The sequence below is a fragment of the Eschrichtius robustus genome, chromosome 5 (genome assembly GCF_028021215.1).
Source record: "Eschrichtius robustus isolate mEscRob2 chromosome 5, mEscRob2.pri, whole genome shotgun sequence".
Lineage (NCBI taxonomy): Eukaryota > Metazoa > Chordata > Mammalia > Artiodactyla > Eschrichtiidae > Eschrichtius > Eschrichtius robustus.
This window is the reverse complement of record NC_090828.1, coordinates 122,220,426-122,240,411: the sequence shown is the minus strand read 5'-3', so window position 1 is coordinate 122,240,411 and position 19,986 is coordinate 122,220,426. Positions and strand designations below refer to the sequence as shown.

The 19,986-nt window shown below is 35.2% G+C and overlaps 1 protein-coding gene across 1 annotated transcript in view; it reads right to left on the bottom strand.

Annotated features, from left to right (window-relative positions):
- Window positions 1–19,986, bottom strand: part of DARS1 (aspartyl-tRNA synthetase 1) — a 66,551-nt gene that overhangs the window by 14,443 nt on the left and 32,122 nt on the right. Inside the window, exons 5-10 of the mRNA XM_068545197.1 lie at window positions 15,730–15,832; window positions 12,724–12,804; window positions 11,662–11,721; window positions 8,743–8,854; window positions 7,751–7,885; window positions 5,476–5,623 (exon numbers count right to left, since the gene is read on the bottom strand). Coding sequence (XP_068401298.1) covers window positions 5,476–5,623; window positions 7,751–7,885; window positions 8,743–8,854; window positions 11,662–11,721; window positions 12,724–12,804; window positions 15,730–15,832 — 639 coding nt within the window. The remainder of the gene's footprint in view (window positions 1–5,475; window positions 5,624–7,750; window positions 7,886–8,742; window positions 8,855–11,661; window positions 11,722–12,723; window positions 12,805–15,729; window positions 15,833–19,986) is intronic.

Sequence of the window (19,986 nt, the reverse complement as noted above, 5' to 3'; positions counted from 1 at the left end):
ATCAAATCACAGGGAAGAAGAAAGCAAAAAGAAGAAAGAACAAAATAGAAATACAAAAACAACCCGAAAGCAAGTCACAAAATGGCAGTAAGAACATACCTATCAATAATTACTTTGAATGTAAATGGACTAAATGCTCCAGTCAAAAGACACAGAGTGGCTGCATGGATAAAAAAACAAGACCCACAAATATGCTGCTTCCAAGACTCACTTCACATCTAAAGACACACTCAGATTGAAAGTGAGGGGATGGAAAAAAGTATTCTATGCAAATGGAAATGAGAAGGACATTACATAATGATAAAGGGATCAATCCAACAAGAAGATCTAACAATTATAAATATATATGCATCCAACATAGGAGCACCTAAATACATAAAGCAAGTATTAACAAACATAAGGGAGAAATGGACAATAACACAAAACAGTAGGGGACTTTAACACCCCACTTGCATCACTAGACAGATCACCCAGACAGAAAATCAGTAAGGAAACACTGGCCTTAAATGACACATTAGACCAAATGGACTTAATAATAGATGTATATATATATATATAGAACATTCCATCCAAAAGTAGCAGAATGCACATTATTTTCAAGTACACATGGAACATTTTCCAGGATAGATCACATGGTGGGCCACAAAACAAGTCTCAGTGAATTTAAGAAGATTAAATTCCTATCAAGCATTTTTCCTGACCACATGCAATGAGACTAGAAATCAACTTCAAGAAAAAACCCTGCAAAAACCACTAATACATAGAGGCTAAACAATATGGTTCTCAACAACCAATGGGTTAACGAAGATACGAAAGAGGAAATAAAAAAATACCTGGAGACAAATGAAAATGAAAACACATCAATCCAAAATCTACAGAATGCAGCCAAAGTAGTTCTAAGAGGGAAGTTTATAGCAATGCAAGCCTACCTCAGGAAATAAGAAAAATCTCAAACAAGCTAAACTTACACATGAAGAAATTAGAAACAAGCAAAACCCAAGGTTACTATATGGAAAAAAGTAATAATGATCAGAGTGAAAAATAAATGAATTAGAGACTTAAAAAAAAAAAAAAGGAAAGATCAATGAAATTAAGAGATGGTTCTTTGAAAAGATAAAATTGATAAAACTTTAGCCAGACTCATCCAGAAAAAAAGAGAACCCAAATCAATATCATCAGAAATGAAAAAGAAGTTACAATCGACACCACAGAAATACAAAGGATCGTTAAGAGATTACTATGAATAGCTATATGCCAATAAAATGATCAACCTAGAAGAAATGGACAGACTCCTAGAGATATAAAATCTCCCAAGACTGAATCAGGAAGAAACAGAAAACATGAATGGACCAACTAACTATGATGATATTGAATCAGTAATAAAAAAAAACTCCCAACAAACAAAAGTCCAAGACCAGATGGCTTCACAGGTGAATTCTATCAAACATTTAAAGAAGAATTAACACATATATTTCTCAACCTATTCAAAAAAAATTCCAGAGGAAGAAACACTTCCGAACTCATTGTATAAGGCCAGCATCACACTGACACCAAAACCAGACAAAAAAAGAAAATCATATGCCCATATCCTTGATAAACATAGATGCAAAAATCCTTAAAAACTAGCAAACTGAAGCCAACAATACATGAAAAGGATCATACATCATGATCAAGTGGGATTTATCCCAGGAATGCAAAGATGGTTCAACATCCACAAATCAATCAATGTGATACACCACATCAACAAATTGAGCAATAAAAATCATATTATCATCTCAATAGATACAGAAAAACTTCTGACAAAATTCAATATCCACTTATGATAAAAACTCTCAACAAAGTGCATACAGAGGGAACATACCTCAACATAAGGCCATAATGACAAGCCCAAAGCTAATATTATATTTAATGGTGAAAAGCTAAAAGTATTTTCTCCAAGATCAGGAACAAGATAAAGGTGCCCACTCTTGCCACTTTAATTCAACACAGAATTGGAAGTCCTAGCCACAGCAATCAGACAAGAAAAAGATATAAAAGGAATCCAAATTGGAAAGACAGAAGTAAAACTGTCACCGGTTCAGATGACATGATACTATACATATAAAATCCTAAAGATGCCTCCAGAAAACTATTAGAACTCACCAATGAATTCAGTAAAGTTGCAGGGTACAAAATTAATATACAGAAATCTGTTGTGTTTCTATACAATAATATTTAACTATCAGAAAGAGGAATTAAGAAAACAATCCCATTTACAATTGCATTACAAAGATTAAAATATCTAGGAATAAATCTAACCAAGGAGGTAAAAGACCTGTAGTCAGAACACCATAAGACACTGATGAGAGAAAGTGAAGATGATACAAACAAATGGAAAGATATACCATGTTCATGGATTGGAGGAATTAATATTGTTAGAATGACCATACTACTCTAGGCAATCTACAGATTCAATGCAATCTCTAGCAAAATAAAAGTGGCATTTTTCCCACAGAACTAGAACAAATAATTCTAAAAGTTGCATGGAAACAGAAAAGACCTGAACAGCCAAAACAACCTTGAAAGAAGAACAAAGCTGGAGGTATCATGCTTCCTGACTCAAACTATACTACAAAGCTACCATCATCAAAACAGTATGGTACTGGTACAGACACACAGATCAATGGAAGACAACAGAGAGCTCAGAAATTAACCCACACTTATATGGTCAATTAATCTACAACAAAGGAGGCAAGCATATACAATGGGGAAAAGACAGCATCTTCAATAGATGGTGGTGGGAAAACTGGATAGCTACTTGTCAAAGAATCAAACTGGACTTTCTCACACCATATACAAAAATAAACTCAAAATGCATTGAAGACCTAAATGTAAGACCTGAAGCCATAAAAGTCCTAGAAGAAAACATAGGCAGTATGTTCAATGACATTGGCCTTAGCAATATTTTTTTGGATCTGTCTCCTCAGGCAAGGGAAACAAAAGCAAAAATAAACAAATGGGACTACATTAAACTAAAAAGCTTTTGCACAGTGAAGGAAACTATTAACAAAATGGAAATGCTGCCTACTGAATGGGAGAAGATATTTGCAAATGCTATATCTGATAAGGGGTTGATATCCAAAATATACAAATTACTCATACAACTCAACATCAAAAAACCAAAAAACCCAATTTAAACATGGGCAGAGCATCTGAGTAGACATTTTTCCAAAGAAGACACACAGATGGGCAACAGACACATGGAAAGATGCTCAATGTTGCTAAACATCAGGGAAATACAAATCGAAACCGCAATGAGATAACACCTCACTCCTGTCAGAATGACTATTATCAAAAAGACAACAAATAATAAGTTTTGGTGAGAATGTGGAGGAAAGGGAACCCTTGTGTACTGTTGGTAAGAATGTAAATTGATACAGCCACTATAGAGAACAGTACAGAGGTTCCTCAAAAAATTAGAAATAGATACGATCCAGCAGTTCCACTTCTGGATATTTTTCTGATGAAATAAAAACACCAATTCAAAAATATATATACACCCCTATGTTTACTCCAGCATTATGATTACAATAGACAAGATATGGAAGCAACCTAAGTGTCCATTGACAGATGAATAAAGAAGATGTAGTGTATATATACACAGTGGAATATTACTTAGCCATAAAAGGAATGAAACCTTGTCATCTGCGACAACATGGATGAATCTAGAGGGTATTATGCTAAGTGAAGTAAGTCAGACAGAGAAAGACAAATACCATATGATTTCACTTATATGGGGAATCTAAAAAACAAAAGAAATTAAGAAACATAACAAAACAGAAACAGACGCCACAGAGAACTAGCAGACCAGAGTGGAAGAAGGGGGTTTGGGGGATGACTGAAATAGGTAAGGGGGATTAAGAAGAATAAATTTCCAGTTCCAAAAAAAAAAGTCATGGGGATAAAATCTACAGCATGAGGAATATAGTCAATTATATTGTAAAAGCTTTGTATGGTGACAGATGGTAACTAGACATATCATGGCGATCATTTTGTAATGTACAGAAATATGGAATCACTGTGTTGTGCACTGGAACTAACATAGTGATGTAGGTCAATTACACCTCAATTTTAAAAAATGCATCAAAATGTTAATGATGGTTATCTCTCGAGGGTGGGATTATGGGTGACTGTTAATCTTTACTTTATGCTTTTCTTCCTAGCTGTCTGCAATAAATATGTATTGCTTGTATTAATAAAATCAGAAAGAAAACAATAAATGTCATTAGGGGAAAAAAAAGGCTGTCTACAATTAAAATTGGAAAATACTGCTGCTATGTTACAGTATTTTTATAAGATCAATGATTAATTTCTATGTTCTTGAAATTATTCATTATTCATTAGACTTGCAATGGCGTAAAAAGTTTCAAAATATTTTTGAACTCTTTAAGTATTAATGAAGCATATCCAAATACATCAACTAACAGTTAAGTCAGTGGTCTTCAAATAGAAATTTCAAATAGTCCTTTGTCAGCTATCAAAGTGCTAGATAAATCTGTTATATCCAACTTAATACTTGCAGTACTGTCACAAGTATGGCAAAAAGAGAAAAAAAAGAAAAGACTCTCTTGGTCCTAGTTAACTTGCTTTCCATCTTTTCTTATTTTCTCTATTGTAAACATTATCACAAGTAAACAACTTTCAATGTCCTTTTGAGTGAGAAACTATCTGCCAGTTTAGAGGGTGTACCTGAAATGAACATTTTACACAATTCAATTTTCTGAACACCCAGAACATGCCTAATAATTTTCTATAAATGTGTCAATTCACCAGGCCCAAATAAGCTGAAAGTCCCTTCAGTATACCAGTTTCTAATCTCTACTGAGCACTCATTGTAATTATAAATTGATCTAAGAATTAACATTCCTGACACAGGCTTAATTTACACAGATTCAGTAAAGATTAGAAACTAAAAGACTAAAGGGACTCTTGACCTCTGAGTTAAGTAGTAATATTATCGTCACTTAAAACAGCAGAGGAAACTGAGGCACAGAGTTAACTTGTACAACGCCCACACAGATAATAGCAGAGTTGGGATTTGATCCCACAGCCTGGATCTAGCTGAATCCAAGCTCTGAACCCCATACTACCTCCCAAATAATAAAATGCTATAGAAGTAACGTATGCTCTATTTCTGAGAAATTCAGGATATCAATATAGAGGAAAAAACAAATATAGTTAGGGAATTCACGATCTGGTAAACTCCTCCACGAAGATTAGGTTAACTAGCTGTAGTCCCAACTGACTAGGATTCAGAAGTTACTATTTCGAGTGTGGATTTTTCCACTAATTAACTGATCAACTAACTGTCAAGTCTTTTTTTACCTCTTCCCAATAAAAACTTAGTTTACATATTTCAGAATTGCTTTACTTTGAAGAACTTAAACTGATTTGAAAATTATATCCATCTAAGGCTATAAAATATATATTTTTTACCTTTCTTGAAGTCCTTTGAATATTTGTACTAAAGTGTCAGCAATTTCTTCCACAACTTCATGGTAATGGTAATTAAAAGACATTTCAATATCCAAACCAACAAATTCAGTTAGATGTCTGTGGGTATTAGAGTCTTCAGCTCTGAATACTGTAACATTAATAAAAGAAATGCATAGTACATATTTTAAATTTTGGAGAAATTGGGATTCAAATATCAAATCCTATTTACTAGTACTCCAATGGCACTATTTTCATTATCATTATAGGGTTGGAAAAATCTATGATAAGACATCTGTTTCAGCATTCTCATGGACGGCAAGATCATTACAAATTCCTACAGTCACGTAAAAGCTGTAACAAATGTAAATTAATAAATGAGGCTCGTGAAAATCCCAAGGGAATGCAAGATCCTGAAGTGCCTTCTCAATAATTAAAATAGATTCAATATAGTGAGTTCTCAATTTTATTAAAACTGGACTCAAGCTAAATGAAATCTGTGCAAATGAAGTAACATTATACACACTCCAGCCATTACCTCAGTCCAGTTCTTATTATCCTCACTGGACTTTCCTCCTTTCCAGTCTTCCTGACTCTAGCTCTGCTCCATTTTTCATATCACTGCAAGACTGATATTCCTATAACACATCCTTGCTCAGTAACTTACAATGATTCCCAAATGACTACTGTAACAAGACATAAAATGACAAAATATCTAAAACCTTTATGCTTTCATAATTTAGTCCTACCCTGTATTTCCCATTTCTTAATATTAACTAGTCTTATTTTTATTTTCTCCCATGCACTTTACTCATCCTGCTTCCTCTGACTAGAATGTCATCTCCATTGTCTATCTCCCACTCTTGTCCTTAGAACCTACTTCAGTATGAATTCTCTTTTATGGTGACTCTAGCAAATTCCATCTTCTCCCTTTTTTTACACTATTTACACTATATAATTAACGCCAATCTGCTGATTGTACAGCACAATCTGATTTTTGCTGTGAAAATCACTTGATTACTCCCTGTGACTGCTATATGTATGCATGTCTTATTCTGTCTTGGAAGCAGGGACAATGTTTATTCCCTTGTCACTCAAAGCATGGTCTGTCTGCAAATCAGCAGCATCAGCAGTACCTGGCAGCTTGTGAGAACTGCAGAATCTCAAGCCTCACCCCAGACCTACTGGTCAGAATCTGCATTTTAACAAGGTCCCCAGGTGATTCATGTGCACATTAACATTTGAGAAGTGCTGGTTGATTCTTTTTTTATGTACATGGAACCTAGAGCAAGGCTGTATATGCAGCAGGTGTTCAACATATAATTGTTTAATGAATTCAGAAAATTAAGAAACTTAATGATCTTCTCAGTTTCTCTATTAGCAGGTATTTAATTTTTATTAAGCTATCAAAAAACTTACATATATAAAGTAATTTGGTAAGTTTTAAAGAATGAAGTAAAGCTAGTTTTTGCTTATAATTAGCTTCATAAAAGAGTTTGCCGGACTTCCCTGGTGGCGCAGTGGTTAAGAATCCGCCTGCCAATACAGGGGACACGGGTTCAAGCCCTAGTCTGGGAAGACCCCACATGCTGCGGAGCGACTAAGCCCGTGCGCCACAACTACGGAGCCTGCGCTCTAGAGCCCGCGAGCCACAACTACTGAAGCCCACGCACCTACAGCCTGTGCTCTACAACAAAAGAAGCCACCGCAATGAGAAGCCCACGCACTGCAATGAAGAGTAGCCCCCGTTTGCTGCAACTAGAGAAAGCCGCGCGTAGCAACAAAGACCCAATGCAGCCAATAAATAAATAAATAAATAAATTAATTAATTAATTAAAAAAAAGAATTTGCCACATGATTATGTGTCCATGTTTGACTTGTTAACAACTATATCTTAAAAAACGTTAATATAATCTATTAAATATCAGACATTTGTAGTAATTTCTAATGGACTTTAGCATATTATCAATACTAAGAACAGTATAAACAGTAATAGTAAAACCGAACAGCTTTGCAATAAAATTGGTAGTGAAGTAAACAGTGGCACATTTGTAAACTTACAACAGTAGTAAAGGAGCTATCAAGGACAACAAAATATATTATTTACAATGTCTACCTAAGTACCTTGTCATTTTTACCTCAAAGTCTGGTGTTTATGTAGTCAGCATATAAAAGGATTTAAGCTTTCAAAATGTTTTTATGTAAAATGTGTTTCTAAAACCATTACTATGGTACAATTAATGAATTTTCAGAAAACCGTAACTGCCAAAAACCTTACCTGGTCCAATACAGAAAACCTTCTCAAAATCAGCACAAATACACATTTGCTTGTACAGCTGTGGAGACTGAGCCAGGTATGCATTATTTTTAAAATATGACACAGTAAATACATTGGCTCCTCCTTCACTGGCAGCTGAAATGCAAACACGTTATAATTAACTGTAAGCTTATCAATGCAAACTTCCAGTAAAACGTTTATACTTCTGATTCAAGTATTTCACTAAAACAAAACAAAAAAAACTGGAAAATCAAGCATTACAGAGAAACCATAATCTATATATGTCTTATACCTGATTCTAAACAGTTTATATTTAGGACAGACTTACTTCTTTGGCTATATCTCCATTTTACTTCTTTGGATATATATGCTCTCTTTCTGCATCAATTTCAAATCTATTACAGCTACTTTGGAGTTGTAAAAAAATTTTTTTAAAGGAAAAAAGATATGAGATTCTTAATTTTCTAATTATCAATAATGCAATGTTCAATTTTTAATTTATAATTAAATTATAACATACTTTTTCTTGTTATTTAAGTAACTCTAAAAAGGTTAAATGGTTAAGAATGATTAATATAAGTTTCTCATGTAAGAATGAGAATTAATGAGATTTTCCCATCTGTAGTATTTAGTAATTTTACAATGTAGTTTATACAAAAAATGACTGCAATACCAATTAGAAAGAAACCTACATAAGGAAAGTAGTTTCTGGTGTACCTTACATTAATAAAAATACTGCTTCATGTGTTATTGCCTCATTTTATAATCATTATCACATAATGACTCCTGAAATAAGGGGATTTGGTATTATTGGTGTTAGTGATGTGTGATTGCTGCTATATAGCATAGTCTTCAAAATAGTCTCATGGCAATAAACCTCAAGGGACACTTGGGATTCTCAAATTAAAAAACCAAAACGAAAACCTAATATGAATCAACTTGGGGGAAAGCAATTTATTTTAAAAAACTAAGAGAAATATCTTAAAGCATACCTGAGATGATTTTAGGAGTTTGGATCTCCACAAAACCCTTGTTAATTAAAGTTTCTCGGAAAAGATGGCAGATGCCAGACTGGAAACGGAAGACTGCCTGACTAGTTGATGTCTATGAGACAATAATAAAACCTAATTAAATCAATTTGACACATTAACTGAGATGGAGTATTTTCTAATCAGGCCACCTGCCTGGAAAGTTCATAGAGAAAACAATTCATTATATGAGAGAAAAGTTAGGTTACATGACAATCAATATAAGGATATATCTTGGAATTTTTCATATTATAGAAGAAGAATGCAAATTTTGCCCTTTATTTCCAACCTCTCTAACTCTTGACTTTGCTAAACTGAGAGTCTATTAAAAAAACTGGTTTGGGGTTAAATTAGATAGTAGTTTAGACATAATCTAAGGTGTGTAAAAGCTTTCAAGTTACTTATATATAGAATGCTTCCCAAAATGTAAAGTCAAAGTAGGGGTTAAAAAGGTGAATGCTTACAAGGGCCAGACAAATAACAAATGGAATGAATGAATGGTACTTCCTGGGTGGTGCAGGGCACGGTAGAGAACAGAATGCTCAATATAGAGTACTAGCTAATTTTGCTACATGGGCCCAGTATTGATGGGTTCACCTCCAACTTTTTAAGAAAAGCCATCTAGATTTAATGCAAAAACCCTGTTTTTCAATGATGGCAATGAATTTAAATTAAAAAAAAAAATATGGGTCAAAGAAAAATACTCTTCAGGCCAAATTCTAGAGGCACAACCAATAACTTGTGTGAGCAAACAGCAAATACAGTAGGATGTCTAAGTACTGTGGCCAAAATTATGAAAACCTGAGGTTTCTAGGCAGTACCAAAAGGACTTGATTATTGCTAGCCTTTTCTATATACTATAAATTAAAATGGAAAAGGTAAAAGCAGACAAAAAGCAAATAATCAGGGGAAACATGAGTGTACAATAAGGGCAGAAAGGTGGGAAAGAACTCTTAACGTGACAAAGCATTTAAGTTTTAGGTAGATTATTTAAGTAAAGGAGGATGATATGGTCAAACATTAAGAAAGAGAGATGATAGAGGAAAACATAGGCAGAACACTCTATGACATACATCACAGCAAGATCCTTTTTGACCCAGTTCCTAGAGAAATGGAAATAAAAACACAAATAAACAAATGGGACCTAATGAAACTTAAAAGCTTTTGCACAGCAAAGGAAACCATAAACAAGACGAACAGACAACCCTCAGAATGGGAGAAAATATTTGCAAATGAAGCAACTGACAAAGGATTAATCTCCAAGATTTACAAGCAGCTCATGCAGCTCAATAACAAAAAAACAAACAACCCAATCCAAAAATAGGCAGAAGACCTAAATAGACATTTCTCCAAAGAAGATATACAGATTGCCAACAGACACATGAAAGAATGCTCAACATCATTAATCATTAGAGAAATGCAAATCAAAACTACAATGAGGTATCATCTCACACCGGTCAGAATGGCCATCATCAAAAAATCTAGAAACAATAAATGCTGGAGAGGGTGTGGAGAAAAGGGAACACTCTTGCACTGTTGGTGGGAATGTAAATTGATACAGCCATTATGGAGAACAGTATGGAGGTTCCTTAAAAAACTAAAAATAGAACTACCATACGACCCAGCAATCCCACTACTGGGCATATACCCTGAGAAAACCATAATTCAAAAAGAGTCATGTACCAAAATGTTCATTGCAGCTCTATTTACAATAGCCAGGACATGGAAGCAACCTAAGTGTCCATCATCGGATGAATGGATAAAGAAGATGTGGCACATATATACAATGGAATATTACTCAGCTATAAAAAGAAATGAAATGGAGGTATTTGTAGTGAGGTGGATGGAGTTAGAGTCTGTCATACAGAGTGAAGTAAGTCAGAAAGAGAAAAACAAATACAGTATGCTAACACATATATATGGAATCTAAGGAAAAAAAAAAAAAAGGTCATGAAGAACCTAGTGGCAAGATGGGAATAAAGACACAGACCTACTAGAGAATGGACTTGAGGATATGGGGAGGGGGAGGGGTAAGATGTGACAGGGTGAGAGAGTGGCATGGACATATATACACTACCAAATGTAAAATAGATAGCTAGCGGGAAGCAGCCGCATAGCACAGGGAGATCAGCTCAGTGCTTTGTGACCACCTAGAGGGGTGGGATAGGGAGGGTGGGAGGGAGGGAGACGCAAGAGGGAAGAGATATGGGAACATATGTATATGTATAACTGATTCACTTTGTTATAAAGCAGAAACTAACACACCATTGTAAAGCAATTATACTCCAATAAAGATGTTAAAAAAAAAAAAAAAAAGAAAGAGAGATGACATTGGTTTTACTACAATGATGAAACCACTGAACTCTTTCACTTGCAACCAAACCAGAAAGGGAAACAGAAGACCTATGAGATTACTATATAAACCACCAAGGACAACTACTTCTTTGTTATTATTATTAACTCCGTGCTCAGATCAAATTCAAAGGGTTGAGGAATTAACTACTAATCTCCACCTGGTCGTTCTAAAATGTACACATAACTTCTTTCACAATTTTGTAGTGATATTAATGGTTATGTTTTCACTTGCTGACTACCTTGTTTGAAACAGGTACTACCTGGAAGCAAGGCCATTTATTAGCTTCATGTTCCTTTGTCATTTTAACATGAAGCAAGTCAGTATATTGTGAACTATTACTCAACTGTCCTTGTTGCCTACAATTCTTTTTAGGGGAAGGGTCAGTCAGAAAGGTAAATTACTTCTTGCATTATCATATTGCATACAGGCAAATGCCGATTTTTTCTATAAACCTGAGTCAGGTATGGTATCCTTGCCCACCTTGATTTCAGCACAATCATGTCACTAAATAAACAAATGAGGCATACCCTAAGATCAATGACTCTGTTGTCTAATCTTGTATCTTGGTTAACAGTAGCTCTTCCTTCCTAAAAAAAAGATGAAAAAACAGACTTTACTAATTTTTTTAAGGACACAAACAACACTTGCAGAAGCCATGTTAATTTTTAAGTAAGAATAGGTGTGTTCATGTTATACCCCCAAATCAAAGATCCAAGATACAAGAAGTGGAGCCAGAGAGAAGTTATTGTTAAAAGAAAGAGCTGGAAAGAAGAGAAATGAGAATGAAGTGAGGTTAATGCTTTTTTTCCACCTCGTGCCCCAAAACCCCTTGACTCATTACTGGGATATCAGAATAATTAACAACCGGCACCTTCACTGATCCCTGGATTTTACCTGCTGGTTGAAGAGTGAAAGAACAGATAAAAGCTGACATAGAACAGTGGTTCTCAAAGTATGTTCAGGGCACCAGTGAAGGTACCCGATACACTTTCAGGGAGTCTGTTAAGTCAAACCTATTTTTCATAGTAATACCTTTTCACTCTCATTTTTTCCTGACTATACTGAGAAATTTTCCAAAGGCTTCATGATGTGTGCTATCACAACAGAATGAATGTAGAGGCAGATATGAAAATCTAATTGTTGTGTATTGAACCAGATATTACCAACAATGTAGACATGTGACACAATGTCACTCTTGACACTAAATTATTTTTTGTTTTTGAAAATATTTTTCATAAAATGTTACTGTTTTTATTATTTATATAGGAATACACAGACACATAATCTAATTATATTATTTTTAATAATGTCATAAATATTAAAAATTTTGTTTTAACTTCTAATACTGTAAATATTGATAGGTATACCTACAAAAACAAAAGCTTGTGGGGTCAATTATTTTTAAGAATGTAAAGGAATCCTGAGACCAAAAAGTTTGAGAATTGTTAATGTAAGAGTACGTTTAAATAAAAATGAAGCTCAAATCAATTCATAGGTACCCTTCCTGCAAAAGTAGCACATCAAGTTTTCAACGTTTTGCAAACTAAACATACAGAGGAAACACATTATTTCAAAAGTGTAATTTTCACCTCTTCTCCTTCCACCTCAGGACGAACAGCATCGTCCAGCTGCAGGGGCAGGCGGGGTTCAGCTGAACTGATCACATAAATCTGAAAGTGAAAGATTACCAAAAATATCAAGAAACACACAATAACTGTTATCTTTTGTTTAAAAAAAATCTACAGTTGACTTAACATGAGAAACAATGTTTGCATACATCTTTAACTGAAACTACTTGCTAAAATCAAAGATGGTACATGTTTTCTCATCTATAAAATGGGGATAATAATATTTCTTGTGTACATCCCTGGGTTGCTGGAATAGTCAAATGAGATAACATAGGTACAAATACTTTGTAAACTCTAAGGTGCATACCAATGTCTTAAATAAGTAATAACTGGAGTCCAGGGGTCTGGCTTAAGGCCTCTCTTTGTCACATAAAAGCTGTTGTTAGGCAAATCACTTTACCTAGCGATTCAACAGTCTTCTGTAAAATAAGGTCTGCGGTAAGAATCAAATGGAATAATGAATAAGAAAACACTTTGCATGTCTGAGGAGTCATTAACAAATAAGTTATTATAATTGTTAACAGCATCTGGCCATTTCTACCACTAGGACCAAAGTCAGCTCAATTCTGCTGTACCTCTCTTTCCTTCCCTCATTCGTTTTCTAAATATCCCTCACTGCTTTCTTTCATCAAGTATGTTATAGCTCATTTCCTGCTGCTCTCCTGGTTGGGAGCTGCTGTAGAATGTGTTCCTTTATGGTGCTAAAATCTCTCAATATTCACTCACACTAACTGCACATTTTAGTGCTAAAAAGCAGTTAGGTCATAAAGAATGAGCTTGGGTTTTTTTAGCCACTCTTAAAAAGACATGTTACCCTATTAGCTATTCCCAACTATGCCTGGAAAACCTGCTAAAGCGCAAGAGGGAAACAGACCTTATTTAGTTAATTCCAGAAAGGAAATTATTCTTCCAGTTGGTAAATCACATTTAGCATTCAGCTCAGACACTTCAAGAAAAAGTATCAGAATGATACTCCAGTCCTCTTCATAGCATTAAAATAGAATTATTTGTCACCATCCCCCTATACCCAAGTTGTCATGCTTCCCTTTGAGGAGTTAACAGAAACTTGATCTCCAATGCAAAGTTGGAGAACTGGACAGCTACCTCTTTCATTTTTCTAACTACTAGAAATTCATCATCTCCTTCATTAGGTCGTGAACGCTTTCATTCCCAGAACTTCACATAGTGCTTGGCACAAAGTATATATACTCAGTAACTGCTGGCTGAATAAATAAATGATAAAAAAGAGTCATGCTTATTATAAAATTCTATTTAGTATACAGTATTTTATGCTTTGTGAGATACTTTATTTTCATTCAGGCAAAATTTGTGGGTAAGCTCTTTAGGCTTTATATTTAACGTTTATTAAGGTTGAACCAAATACTAGATAATTAGAATATTTAAAAAATACACTTACTTGCTCTACTCACTAAAATCTTATTTATTCAAGTGTTGAAAAACATGTTATTCGAAGATAGGGTCTTTTTGTTTTTTTTTTTTTTTTGGTCAGCACACCTTTAGGTCAGTTTGCCTTTACTAGGATGCAGACTTCCTGGTGGGTTAGTTTGAAATAAGACTTACACAAAGAGAACAAAGTAATTTGGCAAGTTAGGTCAGTAAAAAATACAAGATTTTCTAAGTCTTGAAGAGTTCCATGACAGTCAATTTCAATTAAATACAACCTTACTCCCAAATTACTGTGTATGGATGAATCTGTCTTTCTGCATCTGTCTGTCTGTTCTATCCCATATATGTGTGCGCGCTCACGCACGCGCCTACACACACACACACACACACACACAGGAAGGATGGGAAAGGACTACTGCGTAAGAGAAATTCAATGATGAATATTGTAGATATAAACTAGACCTGGATCTGAGACTGCAGGTTCAAAATTGCAGGATTATTTCAATAGTATTAAATACATGTGAGTTCACTTATAAGATTTTAAAAGTCAATGATGGTGAGCATTTTTAGTTTTTATGTCTAAGAAAATTATGTGGGATAAATCTTGTATGAAAAAGTTATTGCTGGAATGTAAGTCCAATATAGTATTGTCTCTTGACTTCTTTATACTGTAAAATATTAGAAATACAATGATTATAAGGAAATATAATGATTAAGAGTTAGCATAACTAACCAACCTTCAGAAGTACATCATTAAAAGAAAGTTCACAGCAAAATACGTTCATAATAGTGAATAAAGCTTTTTAGATGTGTTTTATACTTTTCCGTATGTGACTATGGTAGATGTACCATGTCAACAAGCCTGGGCAAGCCTGCTGGATGAGGAGAGGCCACGGGGAGATGTCCCAGAAATATCAGTGACCCCAGGCAATGTCATGTGGCACAGATGAGCCATCCCAGATAGGCTGACCCTCATTCCCAAACTGCACAGAATCATGAGCAAATAAATGTTTTTATTGTTTTAAGTCACTAAGTATTGAGGTGGTTTGTTATATAACAAAAGCTAATTGAGTCAGTAATCAATTTATAAATCTCAATATTTTATATCAACTCTAATTATTAAGAACATATAGGGATTTCCCTGGTGGTGCAGTGATTAAGAATCCTCCTGCCAATGCAGGGGACACGGGTTCAAGTCCTGGTCCGGGAAGATCCCACATGCCGCGGAGCAACTAAGCCCGTGTGCCACAACTACTGAGCCTGCGCTCTAGAGCCCGCAAGCCACAACCACTGAGCCCGCGTGCCACAACTACTGAAGCCTGCACGCCTAGACTAGGGCCCATGCTCCACAAGAGAAGCCCCCGCAATGAGAAGCCCGTGTACTGCAACGAAGAATAGCCCCCGCTCACCACAACTAGAGAAAGCCTGCGCACAGCAACGAAGACCCAATGCAGCCAAAAATTAATTAAAAAAAAAAAGAACATATAGACTTGATGTGACTAGTGATAAGAACTAGTTCATCTATTTCTGTATACAATTCTATATTTTGAAAAAAATTACCTTTTGAACATGTAACTCTACATCTTGCTGCGTACAGCTTCCAATTTTCTGATTCACTTTTCTCACAACACCTTCCACATCTATGATGCTCTCTTTGTTAATGCTGTGGAAAGAAAAAAATGTCCAACTTTAATCATCTCATCAGAGGTGTCAGAATTCATTTGGTGTTGCAACAGTAAAGCTGAATATATTAAACTCTTCTTTAACATAGTAAGCCACTTGAGATAAAGCCAGTCTCTTTAACCTATTTACAATAAGCTACTACGTAGCACACCTTGTGAGATTTCCTGAGATGATTTTCCAGATTCCATAATTTAGTTACCATGTATAAAATACTCTAGACATCAGAGGTAACAGGACCAACACTGAACTGTGAAAAAGGTCTTTCAATTATTTTTTTATTTTATTTTTATTTTAATATTTATTTATTTTATTTGGCTGCGCCAGGTCTTAGTTGCAGCACGCAGGATCTTCGTTGCCATGTGTGGGATCTTAGTTGTGGCATGCAGACTCTCAGTTGCGGCATGCAGACTCTTAGTTGCGGCATGCATGCGGGATCTAGTTCCCTGACCGGGGAGCGAACCCAGGCCCCCTGCATTGGGAGCTTGGAGTCTTAACTGCTGGACCACCAGGGAAGTCCTCAATTATTTATTAAAGAACATTTCCCTGCCTATAGTTGAAATTTACTAAGATCAGCATTTCCTATAAGGAGAAACACTGGCTTCAGTAAATGCAATTACTGGTATGTAATGGAATTAAATAATAGAAGAAGGTCAACTGAAAAGATTTCAAGGTAATAAGAGGACATTAGGGTGCTGCAATTAAATCCTCATTGCCTATAGTTTCTGAGTACACACTGTCATTGGATTTGTGACAGATAGCCTATTGGATTGTGTAATTCTATTTAAGAATATCTATATGAAGCTTAATATATACTAAGAATAACATAAATGCATCTCCTGACCAGTTTTTCTACAACAAACTTGAATTTTGAACATCAGACACTCAAATTCTGAGATAATTCATTACTTGTGTCATAGTACATTTGTGGAAAAGGATAAGATTTAACTTTCAGATCTTGGAGAGTGATGTCGGTATGATGGCAGCTCAATTGGCCTAACCCCATGTAAAACTATTAATTAAAACTCGCAGGGACTTCCCTGGTGGCACAGTGGTTAAGAATCCGCCTGCCAACGCAGGGGACACGGGTTCGAGCCCTGGTCAGGGAAGATCCCACATGCCACGGAGCAACTAAGCCCGTGTGCCACAAATACTGAGCCTGTGTGCCATGACTAATGAAGCTCATGCACCTAGAGCCTGGGCTCTGCAACAAGAGAAGCCACCGCAATGAGAAGCCTGTGCACTGCAACGAAGACCCAATGCAGCCATAAATAAACAAACAAACAAATAAATAAATTTATTAAAAAAAAAAAACTCTCAGGTGGTAACTGGAGCTGTAGAAGTGAGTTGAAAAGACAAGGAAGGAAGAAAAATGCCGAAGTGACAACTGGGAGAGAGTGGATCTCCTGTGGCACCTGGCATAACAGAAAGGGCAAAAATGGATTAGGAAAATCTGTCCTGGACGCCCTGTTTATCTGCTGTCATAAGCCCCAGTTAACTTTTGTGTTATGGTCTCATGGCTCAAGTCCCTACTTAAAATCCTGCAAGATGGATGACCAGAATCTAAACAAAGCAAAGCAACAAGATATAACTTTCCTAAGAAAAAGTCTATTCATTCTGATAAGGAACTGGGTCCTTAGTAGTTGTGGTGCGATTTGACAAGATTCCAGAAATCTAACAATACTTACTTTACACAGGAGAACACTACAATCCATTTCAACAAACATTTGTGTTGTTAAAGGATCATAATGAAGATAATAGGTGAAAAATGGTGAATTAAGACAGAAAAATTTTCACTTTGCTACACTGCCTGGAGTTCTATGTCTGTTACCAACTACCTTAAAAAATAAAAATCAACAGTACACATATCTCTTGCACTCTCATAAATCTTCTGCACTAGACCTATCACCTAATATCTAGCTAAATATCTTGTGTACTGAAGAAACTCAAAATTTATTATGGTACAAGAGGTGGTTGGTGAACTAAAATAAGACTCCTCTGAGACATGAGGGGATCAAGAGGCTTCAGTTTATTGATAAAAGGGCCTTCTAATACTGGGAATCTGGGGTCGTTGAATCTTTCTTCAATATGACTGCCACCTACCATTGCTTCATCTGTTTGCATGGGTAAGCTTGATACCTGAGTATATAATTCAGACCTTGTGAGAATTCTGTTGCTTATCTCACATGTTTCTATGAGGAAGGTTTTCTCTTCCTTACTGATCAGTGTATTGCTTCATGGAGTAACCTGACCTGCCCCTACTAGAGCCCCACCCTGAGACAGTCTGGCTATGTCCCTGACCCACTTGGTTCTCTTACCTCACCCCCTTGGACTCCCTATTAAGAGGCCTTCCATTATCAGGAAGTTTTCTTCAAGCCAACTTCACGTTAAACACATCTACTCTTAAGGATTGAGCACTAAGCAAGTGTCCTTCCAAAAAGCTGGAATGTGGTCAAATACACTGCCCAAGGCTAGCTAACAGTCCAATCAAAGAAAAAATTTTCTTTTCTTCCTCTCTCAAAAGTAACCAGATGACGCCTTTTATCCAGAACCTGAAACTTGAAGCTAAGACTACCTTTAGTTCATTAATTCAATATTATGTGCCAAAATACTTGATCAGCTAGACTAAAAAACTACCACTAGTTTAAACATTGTTTCCCGTACTAAACAACTCACAAAAGAACTTCTGAAAACCTGACATATTTCTAAGCTAGGGCCAAAGCTAAACTTCTGCTATCACAAATTGCTCTACTGGATAAATCAGAAGGAAGGTAGGATTAACTAGATATAGAAGATTCCTATAATTAATTTTTTTGCCCTTCCAATCTCAGTATTTCTCCGTATTATTTCTAGCAGCTATATACTATTAATAGAATAGCAGACTTAGATCTTGGTAAAATAATTTAGTTCTAATATCTCTCTCTCTATATCCTCATCTATATCTATCTATCCCTATTGTTGATGTGAATGAATTCGAAAAAAAAAAATTAAAACAAAAATAAAAAGAGTCAAATTTATGAAAAAGGGTCAGACTAGAACTTGTTAGTTAAAACTAGTAAAAGATTATGCGGGCTTTATGTGTATATGTGTGTGTATAATTAGACTCAATACAAGAGGTATTGGAATACTTGAATAAGCTAACTGCCAATAGAAGGATAAAATTCCACTTTCTGGAAAAAGTCTAACATGATTTTAACTGACACTGTGTGTTAAGATGGCTCTATACTATATTGTGTATAGACTACAGCTTGACTGCTGCCATAAAAAGATCCTATTAAAGTCTGCTTTACATTTTGAAACTAATATGTCACTATGTCTTGTTATGTCTAACAGGCAACTAAAAGCCTTCAGTTTTTACAGACGATATGGCAGGAAAAAAAAAAAATCCATGGTGGAAGCTCCTGGGAGCTTCCTGGGAACTACTTTATAGTAGGAGAAATGCATGAAGTAAATTAAACATATCTTTTCAAGAGCTGAGTCAGCTATTTTTATTACTACCAACACCTCCCAAAACACACTGTCACAGCGTTTTTTTACACCTCTTTCATTCTCCAACCACCCTTTTACCCCCTGCATATAAGGAATCACTCTACAAATAAAATTAGTAGAGCCTTGATATTAAAAATGCCTTAATAAGCACAAAAGATTTTATGTCATCTATTAGGAACTGTCAACCGTTCAATTTCATTTGTTTACTTTGAACGTAAACTGCCTTTAGGGAAAAAAAAATTGTAAAAATCACCATTCTTTATATAAAGTATATTATAAAAATATTTTGAGTGGGCTATCAAGTTTGTGGGCTTTTTCAATTTTTAAAGAAATGATATAATGTATGAATTACTGAAGCAATTATAAAACACGCAACTTGGGGAAAAAAACAAACAGTACTCAGTTATCTGAAGGAATAAAATACCATCTTTCCAACACGAGTGCCATACGGTTTACTATTTAGGGCCTCCCTAATAACCACAGGGATACTTCTGTTATCTGTAGTTCTATCAATCTTGATTGTAAGTTTTCATGTCTATATTACATAAGAAGCAACAAACTAAAAAATAGTTTGTTGGAACTATTAGAAGTAGGCACAACTGTTATATTAAGTAACAGTTGACTGCTGAAGGATATATATTAAAAAAC